This window comes from Brassica oleracea, chromosome C9 (assembly GCF_000695525.1).
Source record: "Brassica oleracea var. oleracea cultivar TO1000 chromosome C9, BOL, whole genome shotgun sequence".
Taxonomy (NCBI): Eukaryota; Viridiplantae; Streptophyta; class Magnoliopsida; order Brassicales; family Brassicaceae; genus Brassica; species Brassica oleracea.
Window position 1 is genome coordinate 49,273,272 of NC_027756.1, and position 14,681 is coordinate 49,287,952.

Consider the following 14,681-nt stretch of genomic DNA (forward strand, 5'->3'; position numbering starts at 1 on the left):
CAGATATTTTCTCATTCCAAAGAGATAGAGAGTGCGTGAATGCATTACTCAACAAAAGTTGGCTATGAGACTATATGCTTAGGAAAATCATATAGATTAACAAAAGAGTTTGAAACGAAGAATAAAGACTTCAATAACATACAGATTCTAGATCAAGCATGGTCTAAGGAAAAAAAAAAATACTGTGCCATAGATTGAATGATGAACAAACAACAAAAGAATTTGTCTAAAACTACATATCAATATATCCAAAAAATAATTAAAAAAATCCAAAAAAATAATAGAATATCTTCAAGGACCTACCACCAATACCATATTATATTACAGAGTCAAATCAATTAGAAACTGAAAAGAACAGATGTCTTGTTTCTGCCAGGTATGATTAAAAGTCTCAAGTTGGAAAAAAAAATGAAAATAAAAAGCTATGCATCTGCGGTTATGCTCTTTGTACAGTTGCCCATGTTCCTTCCTTTGTCTTCAAGTGAAAGTCATTGTAATTACCCTTCTCCTTCTTTACATGGACGGAGCTGACTCAGTCACCATCGTTGCAGCCGCTTGATGTTTCCCGTTCTGTTTCAATGGGTGCTGTGTCCAATACCTATGCGCTGCCAAGACTCTGTCTAGCAGCTCTTGAGGCACTGGCTCTCCTCTTCGTTGCTGCGGTGATATACTTGCCGTGTGAACCAAGGTTTTCCATTTGTCCTGTAATAAATAAATAAAAAGTTAGTGGAACCATCAACTAAGATTCAAAGGGTATATGACTTAAGAGTTTTACCTTCAAGTCCACGTAGGTTCGATGACTTGCGTCATCAAAAGAACGCAGCTTCACATCACGCCATCTGTGGGATTAAAGAGTATCCGATCATTAGTTGAGACCACAAACAAGTTAACCATTATCTTTAGCTGAACAAAGTCTGCTTACCTTCCAGTCCCAAGTTCCTCAACTGCATGTACTAGAGCTTCTACCTCTGTAACAGAGAATGGTCTCCTGGTTCTGCGCTGTGAAAGCTCCGTCGTACGCTTTGGTTTCTCCTTAAATGGGACAATTGCAAGAGCTTCAGGTTCCAAGGCTGAAACTGGAACCAACGCTCTTGAATCTGATGAAGGTTGTTTCTCATCTGCTGATATGTCCATTTGATATGGAACTAACTCCTGGTTATTATTCTCCACACAATTTGCTGCTGACCTGGCAAGATCAAATGATATTTCACATTTATCCATGCACAGAGGTACACGCAGTTTCTCCGGACCAGGCTCCAAGGTGAAGCCCAAGTTGCCTAGATTCTCTCTACACGAAAGACCAGTCTGTGACAGAGTGTTGTTGTCATCTCTAACCTTCTTCCCTTGGACTAACACCCCTATACTTATTCCATCATCGAGTAAAGCACTGACAGCCTCCATCACCGTCATCTGTAACCAAAAGTGTTCAGTATCACAACTGATGTACAGTGCAGAACCAAAGCATCAAAAGTGAAAGTAATCACATACCTTGAGTGAGCCTACTGTTGCTGTTTCTGGAACTTCTATAAAAAGCTCCGGAATCCTAAGGGACTTGATGCTGAACTTCACTGCAAACAATGAAAAAAAAACATGAGAAGAGAACCACATGTTATGTCTCGGTTCAAAAGGTCTGTGTGAGTTATGAACTGGTCAAGTACCAGGCGAGTCCTCTGAAGGAAGACCTATTGCGTCAGAGAGAACACCATTTTCTGTAAGCAAAAAAATAATCATGAAATAAAAAAACATCCAAGCCAGATATGGAAGCGTATATCTGGAGATATATACTGAGACATACCTGATTCTCTCTTTTCAGTTGAATTAGTACCACTTTCACTAGTGAGTCCTCCTCCTCCATCAGAATTTACAACCAACCCTTTGTCAGACAATCTTCTCTTCTTATGAACAGTCTCATGCTTCTGTGGGTTGTAACCATTACCTAGTTTTCTCTTGCGGTACAAACAACCATCTACACAGATATATAAACAAGCAGAGTAAGAAGGGATGCATCAAACAGTAAGATCTGATACTAACCTGTTTTGGTGCCTTGAAAACACTTGGACCTGTGGACTGCTCTTCTATGCCCAGCCCATGTCAAAGGAGGCCTATACGACTTATTACATTTGTCTTTACATTTATAGTATTTACAATAGTTTTCGTCATCATCTCTGCAAACTAACTTAGAACGATTCCTAGGGACACCATCCAGGTGGACTGGTTCCGGACTTGGATCCTTTAAGCTGATTAAGCCACCGTCTTCCAAGCCGGCATCTACATTATTAACAACACATGTCTCCTCAGTGACGCCCCCTGATTCAACATGAAATTCACAATCCTCTTTCTTGTTTCCACACCCTAAAGGAGGATCCAAAGACACGTCGCTAGCAAGGTGTGCTTGATGTTCTTGCTTGATCTTTCCAGCCAAATGATTCTGATTATAATACCCTTCTTCGAATGCATTGGTAGAGTTTGAGGAGGTTTCGCCTTCTTCCCGCAACTTCTCAGCAACAGAAGCGAGCAAATCAATTGCTCTCATCATCCCACAGTCAACATCATCTCTCCTCTGACTTGATGGTACCTTCCTCTATAAAAACAGCAAACCACAAATCATCAGATACCAACTAAAAAAGGAAAAAAAAAAAAAACAATATTTTACCCTGATTGAACGAGGAGCCTTGGGAAAACTGGAGAAATCAAAGTCACTATTGACCACCATCTCTCGTTGATGCATATACCAAAAACAAAGCTGCAAAGATTCATCAGAAAAAAAAAAAAAAAAAAAAAACATTTGAGATCATCTCCACCAAAGTTTAATGTAAACTCATTAGTCTATTGTTAAACGCAAAAAATCAGGATGCACAGATCAGATTAACAACGAGCCCCGAACCCTTCTTGATCATCAACATTTTTTTAAAACTTAAAAGACTCAAATGCCAAAACTTTTTTAAAAAAAATTACGTAGAAACAAACAAACAGAAAAAAAAAAAAAGATCGTCTTTATCAGATCTTGATAAGGAAAAAAAAAAAAACGAAACTTTCTGATGACAAGCCAAATCTTTATTTTTGACGTCAGATTCGAATAGTTTACGATCACAATTCACCAAAACCAAGAGAAAAAGAATCGAGATGAAGAAAACTAACCAAATCAGGCAGCTAGAGCCTGGATCACACAATCTCTGCTCCAGTTGATTACTAATCACGCAAACTGAAAAGCCCCCGAAGTTACCCAGTAAAAAAAAGGATATATATATATATATATATCCTCACGAGTCTGATTCAAGAACAAATGAAAAATTTACCAAGAAATTCGAAGACTTTCGGGATGAATCCTCTGTTTTTTTGTTTATTGTTTTTTTCTTTTATAACTCGTCACCTTCTCACACCAACGAACAAAGACATTAAACCCTTTCAGAAGAAACCAAAAACCGGAAACAAAAAGCCTTAAACCCCATTTATTATTTTTTCCGCAACGAAAAGAAGAAGAAAATATTTACCACACAACCGGCTGTGGGCGGTTCTAAGGATATTGTTTTACCCGCTGAAGCCGGTCGCTTTTCTAACTTCTTTACCCCAATAAGTTTTTGCATCAAGGACACGTGGAGTAAGCATCCTCTCACTACACGAAACCTATTGGTTTACTGTCAGAAAAAAAGAGTTAATTCGGGGATTTGGATAAAAAATAATTATTCCATTTCATGGAATATTATTTATGAGATAAATACCGCGTGGATCCTCACTTTTACTGTTCCGTGCACTTTTAAATACCATTGGTCCACGTGTATTGATTTGCTGATGTGGAAATTGACCTGGAGTTATTCTCAATTAATTACCTAAGTGGTTCTCTTCTCTGAATGGCTTTAATCTTTGAAGTCTTAATTATTATGGAGCATTCGGAATCGGAACAATTCATTTCGGAAGCTCCATTTATGACCTTTTATTGGTCAAATATACATGTTTGTATTTTGTAAGTTTATTAATCACACTATATTAAATGGTTTACAATAATGAGAAATCATTTAATATTTGACCAGAGACCAAATACAACTTCCTGCGAGTATCCTGATTTTTCTCCCCATCGTACGTAAAAATACGTCATTACAAAAATAAATATACATTTCCTGCCAAGCTAGTACTATAGCTACAATTTATTAATCACCGGATTCCATAGTCAGATCATGTGTATCAGGAAGAGACAACGCAAGAGTAGAATCTTGCCAAAGTTCTTTCTTCATATCCCTTTATTTACTTGACTGAACATAATAAATCTATTGTAAATTTAGGATAATCAGTCATCCATTAGTTTTTATAAACATTTTCGTGTTATCTGCTAAGCATATTCCTAGTTATTTGGATTGAAAAAGCATATTCCTAGCTGTACAAACTGTTAAACCTATGGGTATCAAATAAAATATTCTTCTGTGGACTTTTTATTTATTATAATCTACATGAGACCCAAACATACCATATTCCATTTACTTTGAAATTCAGTTGGCACAAGCTTATCGATGGCTAGATAATATGTATAGAGAAACAAGACTTCACATGGTTGATTGTCATACTGATTACATTTGTCTTAGTTTTTTAAATACCCGATAATGGTGGATTTGTATCCATGTCATTGTATATATAAGAAATCCATGTGTTTGTGTTTCGTGTACTATATATATTATATCTTTCAAAAATTGTACTATATATTATGCACATGTATAATTTGCCAACGTAACATTTCAGATTTTTAGCCTTTTTTTCAAAAAAAAACATTTCAGATTTTTATAATTCTACTTACGTCGGCGATATATCATACCCCTAGTTGCTCTTCCAACTCCAAAGTTTAATAATGGTATTAAATATACAATTCCGTTTATTTTCTGTATTGAATAACAGATATATTGTTATATATGTCAAAATAACATCAAAGTATGTGAATGTATAACAAAGCTAATATCTTATATTATCTTTTCACGTCAGCAGCAAACGTATTAAAATCTGCGTATGTGTATGTATGCATGCAGATATACTGAAATACACGGAGACGGAGCTGTGCTATAAAGTAAGCTACGTTGTTATCTTTCGAGCTATTATGTTAGTAAGATGTCACTGGTACAGTTTTGGGATGCCTAAAATATCAATAGAAAAATCATTTTAAAGTATCTTAAACAAATTTCAGACCAAAATATATATAGTTAAAATGTATTTCAATCCCAAGGGAATATCGGCACGAAAACGCATGTATAGACGGAAATATCCAAAAAGATCTACATAAACCAAAAAAAATACGGTTGTTTTTGGTCCGTGTACAAATAAATATAGTATTTCTTTTACCATTAACAATGTGAAAACATTTATATGATTATACACTATAAATAAGCGTCCAATTTGATTAATCTCGCATGAGTATACTTGGTCAAATGCATGCAGATTATTATGCTAAACTATCTAATTGTAGTATTCGTGCTGTGGATTAAAAAAAAATGGATAAACTAGCGAGTATGTCCAATCAATTTGGTGGACATCATGTCATAAAATTGATTTGTCAAAGTTGGCATGTATATAGGCATTAGGTAGAACAACATCCGGTAATTAGTTCTGTCAACGATTAGCTTTTTAGTTCTCTCAACGATAGCACTATAAGTTGGTTACATTACCAAATCTTTGACATTTTTTTTAGGTTATTATATTCAGCATGTCGCATGGAACAATATCTAGCATTTATATATGAAAAGAAAAGGGAATCGAAGAAGAATAGATCTGGCCTTTACTCAGTTGCGAGTTCGTTTGCTGGATCAGCTTTCATCTTTTGTTTCTTTTTATTTATCTCTCTGTCACCAAGTTGAAGTAAAGCAATCATCACGAGTCATCACATGGTTTCTCATATTCTGGCAACATTTCGAAATTGATAAAAGAATCTCAATATCTTAAATTTTATCCTAACTCATCTGTATATCACATTTCCTTCAAGGCTGTATGTGTATTCGTTGATGTTTTGACACATTTATAAAATTTACTCGACATGTCAACTTGGAATGATTATCTAATCAAATTAAATCCTCTTTAGTGTAAATCATATCCCAATCTATTTTATGAACACAATTTCAGCTTATAATAACTAATAAGTATAGAAGTATTCGATATTTTGTTCGGCCAGATCTTCGTCTTGTTTGTTAGATCAGCTCCATTGGTTGGAAACTGTAAGTTTCTAAAAGAAAAATAAAATTAGTATTATAATAATTTAATTACATCTAATCTATTAAAATTGAAGTACATTTGATATCTATCTAATCTATTAAAACTGAAGTACATTTGATACTTGACCCTAATTTTTTCTAAATAATTACCATTAATGCCATTGACATTTAATCTACACCTATTATTTAGGAACAATATGTGTACCATGTTAATCAGCCTACCATAGCATTTAGTTATTAAAGGCAACGTTGATTGAAAGCATATATTCTCATTTATAGTATTTATTTTTGAAAGTGAATCTTTGTTTAACACCTAACAAGCTATCTCACGTATATACCAAAATAATCGATATTTTGACTATTTCACATTTGGACAATGAAACCATCTATATCACGTTTTTCATTTATATCACTTACGTAGACCTGTTTATAGTTAAAGTGGTTTAATCCGGTTTAAATTTAATTTTTATCAATTTTGTTCTAATCTTAAACCAATTTTATATATGCAAAATGTATATCATACATAGTATACATTATAACTTTGTAAGACTTTTTGAATTCGGTCTACAACAGTTTCATAGTTTGTGAGTCTTCTTTACGGAAATAAGTTATTATATGTTAGGAGATTAGATTAGGTAAACAAATATCAAGGATTGGTTTGATACCAGATTGCAAAAAATACACACACAATTTATAAACATTTGTGTGGTTATAAAGATATTATTAATATTTGTTATTTAATTAGTTTGAGTCTTAAATTCTGGCTAGATTTTACTGTTAGTTTTCTATAAAAGATAGATTATATACGGTTTTGGTAACAACGATTTGGATATTATGTTATTATTTCTCATCAAAAAATTCGGTATTAATTACATTTCTATGAATAACATAACAATGTTTGGATCTAGAAAAGTATACGTAATTTAGAAAAATGAAATATTGATATTTATAAAATTAGTTACCATCCATATAAAATTATTTATAAAAATAAAATCAGCTGGTAATAAAATAAAAATATTATTTATAAAATTAGTTACCATCCATATAGGGAAAATTTTAATAGTTGAGTATTTGAATAAAATGTGTACATCATTTTATTTAATACCTAAATCTCATCTAAACAAAATAATAAAACTATTTTATATTTTCTATCTATCTTAATAAAACATAAGTACATTTTATTCGACATGAAATATTTTATTTTGAAAAGATATTTATTAATATACATAAATATAATAATTGGTGTTTTTATATATAAAAATGGTTACTGTAATTAAACATTTTTAATTGACGAATATGTTATATAAAATATTATTTTATCGGTTTTACATCCAACCGCAATATGAGAAACCGAAAAATTATAGACAATTAAAAACCATCGATCTGTCATAAATATTATATATTACAAATAGAATAAACATCCATACAGACGCATGTTTGTGCAACCATTACATATTTATGTTGTAAAAAAATTAATACATCTATTTAAAACAAACATCCGTGCGGGTGCACGGATCAAGCTCTAGTTTTATTTTTAAAAACCAATCAAAACATCTATTCTATCCTATCTAAATGACATATGTCTTCTAAAGTCCTAAACGGTCTTTTAAAACCTTTGAAATCAGGATTTTTGTGTATCTTCTCTAATTTTTTTAGAATCTACCGTTAAAGGTGCTTTTATCGTTATGAGCAGATTTAGGGGAACCCCAACGATTGAAACCCATTTTAAAGTTCTTAACAATTTTTTTTTTTTTTTTTTTAACGTTGATTTATTATGATATTACAATTATGAGAAAGATTACATAGACGATCCAACAACCGACAATACTACATGCCTTATAAAGATATACGTCTAACTGTATCACCTGAGTCGTCCTACGAAGATCACGTCTGACCGAGTTTACTTGCACCATGTTGAAGATCTCTTATAAATCTTTCCTGCGTAGCCTGCATAATTGTATAATAAATCGGTTTTTCCGGGAATTGAAACCTGGACCTACTGATGTAAAAGCATTAATGAACCTTTAATGAAACCGTTGGACCGAAAGAGTTCCAAAGTTCTTAACAATTCAATATAGATGTTTTTAACGTAGTTAGATTAAATAATAAAACTTTAATAAAATTGACCGATAAGTAAAACACGTGGTTGTACGATACCAAAACCGTTTCTTAAACATCTCTCTGTAGATACTACTTTTTTCAGATCTTTTTCATTTTTTCTATTATTTTAATTAGTTAAGGATTCTTTTTTTTTTTGTAACTGGCTTCATATTAAAATTGCAGAAAGAATAAAAACGTTTTACAAAAGCACTAATACTCTAATAGAAGTAGCCCAACAGCCTAATATAAACTCATATTTTAAAACCCATTAACCTTAGATATTTGCCCAGTAGGAAGCCCAAAAGATTGAGCCCTTTAGTAAGATGGAGATGGTGAGCCGACAGATTTGTCGGGTAGAAGAAACAGAGAGACATGCAGAGAGACGATCAATGGTGGGAGGGGAGACGATGTGGAGCATGTGATAGATCAATGAAACCATAGTTGTAACATCTCTGAGGAGCGTCTAGGGTTGTTCTCTCTGAAGCTATTGATTTTTTTCCTCAACTGGTGATCAATGATGGAGAACAGAGAATCCACCGATCGAAATTGAGATTGATGCAACCGTTTATTTCGCTCGTTCCAAATCCAGTATAGTGTAGCTTGCCATCCCAGGAGAGTTAGAGATCGAGCAGTTGACGGAGGAGGTAGGGTCGACATCTGATGAAGCGAGGAGACCCAACTTCGCAGCGGAGTAGTTCGGCATCTATTAGCTACTAGAGTCCATAGTGTGAAGGAGAATGGGCAGTCCCAATAAAGATGATCCCTGGATTCATCACAGTTATTACAGAGAAGGCAAAGAGAAGGAACCTGTAAGCCCCAGCTTATTAACCTATCTCGCGTCGGGAGCCTATTGAGCGCCACCAACCATCCATGAAAGCTCTGCCTTGGAATGCTCCGTGATGTCCAGATTGCTTTGGTCCACTCTTCAGCTACATCATTTCCTCGCAGGTGACTATAAACATCCCCAGTACTATATTTGTTGGAAAGCTTCCCCAAGATATGCCACTCATAGTCATCCTCTTCTCCTGTGAACTGAATTGTAGTGATGAAGGAGAGGACTTGAAGTTGGTGCTCTGTTCTCGCGGCAGGAAGAAGCCAGGCTCCATTGCGATGTAGTGAGGCCAAAGTCGCACTGTTTGGGATCCCAAGCCGTGATCTCCCACCTTCCAGGTAGTCCTGAAGCTTCCCAAAGGGACTCCAATTATCAATCCAGAACCTACAGCTTTGACCATTGCGAATGTGCAACTTGATAAAAGGGTAAGCAACATCTCTAAGTTTCAGTAGTTTGTTTGTCAGCCAAGAGAAACTCTGAGACGGATTTGTAGTCCAGTAGTTCGACACTGATCCTTTAAGAATAACTTCCTTGAACCAGGAGACCCACACCGATTCTGGTCTGAAGAAGAGAAGCCAAACCAAGCGCAGGCAGCATGCTTTGTTCCATAACAGGAGATCCTTCACACCTAATCCACCTTCCTCCTTCGGTTTGGTTACTGTGGCCCAAGCGACCCTCGCAGTGTTCTGCGCATCTAAGTTCCCCCTCCATAAGAAGATACTGCACATCGAGTTGATTTTTGCCACACAAGCTTTAGGAAGAACGAAAGAGGAGCACCAAAAATTGGTAATTCCTGATATAACAGTTTTGATGAGCAATAATCTTCCCACAAATGATAAAGTTTTTGTTGACCAGGAGGAGAACCGAGCTTTTATCTGATGCAGTAGAGGCTCACTACTTGCCAAGGACAGCTTTCTCGAATTCATTGGCACGCCAAGATATCTGAAAGGCAAGTTCCCACAAGCCATTCCTGTTGATGCTTGTATCCTATTGATTTCATCTTCAGATAAACCTGATGCATAAAAGCTTGTCTTTTGCATACTTACAGCCAATCCCGATCGAGACTCAAATTCTTTCAAGACTTGGAGTACACACTGAACTGATTCTATGTTACCCTCTATGAAGATCAGAAGATCATCAGCAAAAGACAGGTGCGTGAGTTTGATTTTTTTACAATTTGAGTGGTACTTGAGTTTTGATTGGGAAGCAACCGTATTGAGCATATGAGATAAACAGTTCATGGCAATGACAAAAAGGTAAGGGGATAAGGGATCTCCTTGCCTTAAACCCCTCGATCCTTTGAAATAGCCATTAACCGTTCCATTGTAACCCACCATAAAATTTGTTGTGCAGATGCAGGAACTGAGCCAGTGCAGAAACTTCTGTGGAACGCCCAAGCCCTGAAGACATGAGAAGAGGAAGTCCCAGGAAAGAGTATCAAACGCCTTTGCAATGTCGACTTTGATGGTAATCTTTTTTCCGCCTTTGTTCTTGTGATAGCCGTTGATGAGCTCACTCGCTAGGATAGTGTTCTCCAGGAGCAGTCTCCCTTCAACAAATGCGGTTTGACATGGCAGGATTAGACTGGGTAGCATAGGCTTTAATCTTTTCACCATCAGCCGTGAGATAACCTTGTAGATAATATTTAAACAAGAGATAGGTCTGAACTCTGTTACTTGTGACGCTCCAGGAAACTTGGGGACCATGGAGAGGATTGTAGCATTTGCTGAAAAAGGCAAGAATCCCGAGTTAAAGAAGTGAGTAACTGCATTTACTACATCGAGTAACTGCATTTACTACATCAACACCAACAGAGTCCTACGCTGCCTTAAAGAACCCCGAGGTTAAACCATCTGGCCCTGGCGCCTTATTTGCATTGAGTCTGAACATCATCTTTTTTATCTCTGTAGGAGTTGGGATCATCATCATTTGGGTGCACTGCTCCGGGGTAACCGCATGATTGAGCAAGTTTCCAAACCATTCCGGAGAGGAGGCTATGACTGGAGGCAAGTAAACTGGGCCTAACACAGAGCGAAAGTGGGATACTGCATGTTCACTCATTTCCACAGGATCAGTAATCCATACTCCTGAGCTTGTGAGGAAAGCTCTGATTGCATTGTAACTTGACCGGACCAGACAAATCCTGTGAAAGTAAGTGGTATTTAGATCGCCCTCCCTCAGCCAATTTATTCTCGATTTCTGTCTAAAGTAGAGCTCTTCAATCTCTCTTAGGAAGTTCCATTTTTGGTGTAGGTCTCTCTCCGCTTGGAAGTTTGTGGAGCTCGGGTCTTGCAATGCCTGTACCTGCACAAGTTGTAGTAAACTGTGAGTTTCAGTGACTCTCTCTTGAATTTTTGAGTAGTTCTCTCTGTTTATTGTCTTTAATTCACTCTTTATTTGTTTCAGCTTCCAACACAACTGAGAGATCGTTTGACACACGCTTCCAGCATGAATCCAGCCGTCTATGATCAACTGAGCGAACCCCGGGTGTTTGGTAAGGTAATTTTGGAATTTGTATGGGTAGGTACCGGTTTTAGGGAGGGATAAAGCGAGATTTAGAAGGCATGGGGTGTGGTCCGAGAAGTCTTGGGGAAGGAACGAAGCTACAGCATGAGGATAAGCAGAAAGGGTGTTGTTGTTTACTAGCAGACGATCAAGTTTCTTCGCTATAGGGCTATCAGGCTGATTGTTTGTCCAGGTGTGACAAGGCCCTAGATAGCGAAGATCGAATAGGCCAGCTTGGAGGAAGCAGTCTTGAGCTTGATACATGAGATTGTCTGTAAAATCAACAGCCGGGTTGGAGTGTTCAACAGGGAAGAGAATCTGATTCAGATCTCCTCCTACAACCCAGTTACTGCTTTCCAGGTCAAAAGTGGACTGAATTCGGAGAAGTTCATTCCAAAGGTCTGCTCTTTCTTCACTTAGATTGGAGGCGTAGACAGCAGTATAGTATAACGGTGGGAGATTGGGGATATTTATCAAACAGGTTAGGTGCTGTCTAGACTGGGATAAGGGTTGAACAATGAGAGGATCTTTCCAGATTAGGACAATACGACCATCAGGATCAGAGAGATGGTTCGATAAGAACTTCCAAAGAGGGCAAATCTTAGCAAGAATAGGACTAAGGGATGGATCTTTAATATGAGTTTCTAGCAGGGCACCAAAAAGGGGCTTTTGAACATTTAACCAATCTACAAAAGGGGTGTGCTTATCCGGGTCATTTAGGCCACGGACGTTCCAAAAAAAAAGTTTAACACTCATAGGGAAGGTTTAGGAGGAGGATCCTTAGGGAGAAGAGGTCCTCTAGAATCAAAAGAGGGTATGGTTTTTTGGGAGCTTAGGTCAGTAGCAACAGGAAGAGGGGTTGGGAAAGTCAAAGTTAGAGGGGGAAGGCCAGAGAAGGTAAGAGTTTGGAGCTCAGAGAATGGGTTGGCTGAGGCAGACTCGGGAGGGGAAAGAATGGGTGAGGAGTGGGAACGCTTTAATGCTGGTCTAGGGGTAGGATCAAGAGAGGAAAAAGTGTTTGAGGCAGCATGAGAATTTGAGGGATCAGGGGGAAGAGAAAGTAATTGTTGAATTAGGGATGAAGATGGTAAAGTAGGGACAATTTCTGGAGGTTCTTGGGGGATAGGAACAGAGATTTGAGTTTTCGCAGAAGGAGTCTTTGAGACAGCTTGGTATCGTTTTTGATTATTCCTAGAGGCCTTAGAGGGAGTGAAGTCAGAGGGTGGGGGATGGGTATTTTTAGTGGTTTTATTTGGCTTAGGGGTTTCATTGTGTTTTGAGGTTGAGGCTTTCTCTTTTCCTTTTTCTTTTTCTTTTTCTGAGACAGGAGGAGTATAGGTGAGGCAGTTTCGCAGGATGTGACCAAGTTCATGACAATGCGAACATGTTGGAGGCACCCAAGGATAATGGACTTGCACTTCCACCACTTATCCACTCTCCCTTTCGAATTCAACAACAGGCGGCAGAGGTAAAGTTAAATCAACTTCAACTTTCACATGAGACACTGTTAAACTGACCATATTTTTCGTGAATTCATCAGTCTCCTTTGGTTCACAAACTAGTCCAGCAACTAAGCTCAGCCCTTCATCATACCGAAGATCCAGAGGCACGCCTGTTAGGTGAGCCCAGATTTGAATTGCTTTTAGTGGGGGCGTGGACATAGAGTGGTTTGAATTCCACTGAGCAGTGTGGAACATTGAATCACCTACATACCATATATTTTTCTCCAGAATCTTCTGCCTAAGGTAAGCACTCTGAATCCTCACTATAACATTACGATTCAATGGGTTATTGTGTATTTCAAGCCGTTTGCCTTTTCTCCACATATAATTAAATACACTTTGTATTTGATTAAATGGAGGAGACTTTCCATTGAAGTAACATATGATGAAGTCTTGATGAATCTCTGCTCCTTTTTTGAAAACAGAGTCGGGGATGACCACACGAGGCCGACCAGAGGGAGCTAGAGTTGCGGGAGCGAGCCGCTTCAGAGACATGTCAGCAGAGGCACGAAGATTTTCTACTAAGGTTTGTTTCGGAGTTGGGACTGTGCCATTTTTTGTTTCAGGGTTAGTAGAGGGCGGGGTAGGATTAACATTTAAGGTTTTTTTAGGCTGAGTCTGGGTAGTAGAGCAGGCTTTGTTGGAAAGGATAGGTGAGGAATCTCTGGGGGGAAGGGTTTCATAGGTCTGGTTGAGATTTGGCTCAGAAGTTCTTAGATGGACTGTAGCAATTTCAGATCTGAGAATTGGAATAGTACCACCAGTAGATAGGGTTGAGTTTTGTTGTCCATTTCCATCGGGATAATGTCGGAGCAGGTAGTAATTTCTTGCTTCTTCTCTGTGGGAGAAGCATTAGTAGAAGATTGGATGGGATTTTTTCTGGTGCCTTTGCGGGAACCAGCAGAAGCAGTTTTGAAAGAGGCTTCAGACAAAGAAGGGAAGTTTCCAGAGGACAGGGGAGAAGACGGGTCAGGAGGGTCAGGGGGAAGGGATGGCGGGGGTTCACCAGGAGCAAACACCGGCGGATTCACACCGGAAGGGAGGCCAGGGACTTTCCAAACAGACTGCATTGGGAACTGTGTCAGAGAGAGTCTGAACCAGAATATATCTTGTTATTGCTTTTTTAAGTCCCAATTACTTCAAAATTTCTTTAGTTAAGGATTCTTCTTCGTGTCTTAGAGCATGATTAACCCGAAGTTTTTAGAGTTGAGTTCTTAGCGGAAGTTAAGAACTCCACTTTAAGAACTCAGGTTAATCATGGTCTTAGAGATGTGATCCGTTTCATATTTCTTCCTTTTACATAGCAAAAGAAAAGTCAACAGAGAGGAATCCTTACTAATAAAAAGGATCTTTTGAGGCTCCATAGAACGTCCACATCAGCAAAAAAAACATATCTCCAAAGATGACACGTGACATTATTATTTCAAAAATAGAAAATAAAAAATAAGTAAATTTGCAATATAAAGAAAAATAAATAATAAGTAAATAAACAATATAAGAAATGGAAACATTGTATTAAACAATAATAAGTAAATATACAATATAAGAAAAATAAATAAT

At 37.3% G+C, this 14,681-nt stretch overlaps 1 protein-coding gene and 1 long non-coding RNA gene across 11 annotated transcripts; one reads left to right on the top strand and one right to left on the bottom strand.

Moving 5' to 3' along the window:
• Positions 1-247: 247 nt before the first annotated feature.
• On the bottom strand, positions 248-3,401 carry LOC106316040 (telomere repeat-binding protein 4-like). Of its 3 annotated transcripts, XM_013753902.1 has the most exons (10): positions 3,297-3,401; positions 3,139-3,202; positions 2,654-2,743; positions 2,032-2,581; positions 1,796-1,966; positions 1,659-1,709; positions 1,489-1,568; positions 923-1,410; positions 776-839; positions 248-702 (listed from the first exon to the last, which is right to left on the bottom strand). In XM_013753902.1, the coding sequence occupies exons 3-10, from the start codon at positions 2,726-2,728 to the stop codon at positions 514-516; spliced, it is 1,668 nt and encodes a 555-aa protein (XP_013609356.1). In that variant the 5' UTR covers positions 2,729-2,743; positions 3,139-3,202; positions 3,297-3,401; the 3' UTR covers positions 248-513. The 3 variants fall into 3 exon arrangements, with proteins under 3 accessions (XP_013609356.1, XP_013609357.1, XP_013609355.1); XM_013753903.1 differs by lacking the exon at positions 3,139-3,202 and having other exon boundaries at positions 3,297-3,395; XM_013753901.1 differs by having other exon boundaries at positions 3,139-3,395.
• Positions 3,402-10,166: 6,765 nt separating this feature from the next.
• Positions 10,167-14,461, top strand: LOC106313636. 8 transcript variants are annotated; one of them, XR_001264445.1, is made up of 10 exons: positions 10,167-10,265; positions 10,468-10,581; positions 10,805-10,957; positions 11,025-11,265; positions 11,368-11,439; positions 11,521-11,613; positions 12,947-13,087; positions 13,160-13,364; positions 13,547-13,647; positions 13,972-14,461. It is a non-coding gene; the product is annotated as an uncharacterized LOC106313636 (long non-coding RNA). The 8 variants fall into 8 exon arrangements; XR_001264448.1 differs by having other exon boundaries at positions 11,347-11,439; positions 13,547-14,461; XR_001264447.1 differs by having other exon boundaries at positions 12,943-13,087; positions 13,547-14,461.
• The last annotated feature ends 220 nt before the right edge of the window (positions 14,462-14,681 follow it).

Excerpts from the sequence above, each read along its gene's own strand:
- LOC106316040 (XM_013753902.1), bottom strand. The coding sequence starts at position 2,728 with ATGCATCAACGAGAGATGGTGGTCAATAGTGACTTTGATTTCTCCAGT. Across the intron at positions 2,582-2,653 it reads AGGCTCCTCGTTCAATCAGG|AGGAAGGTACCATCAAGTCA; the intron begins GTAAAATATTGT and ends CTGTTTTTATAG. Across the intron at positions 840-922 it reads GAGGAACTTGGGACTGGAAG|ATGGCGTGATGTGAAGCTGC; the intron begins GTAAGCAGACTT and ends TTAATCCCACAG.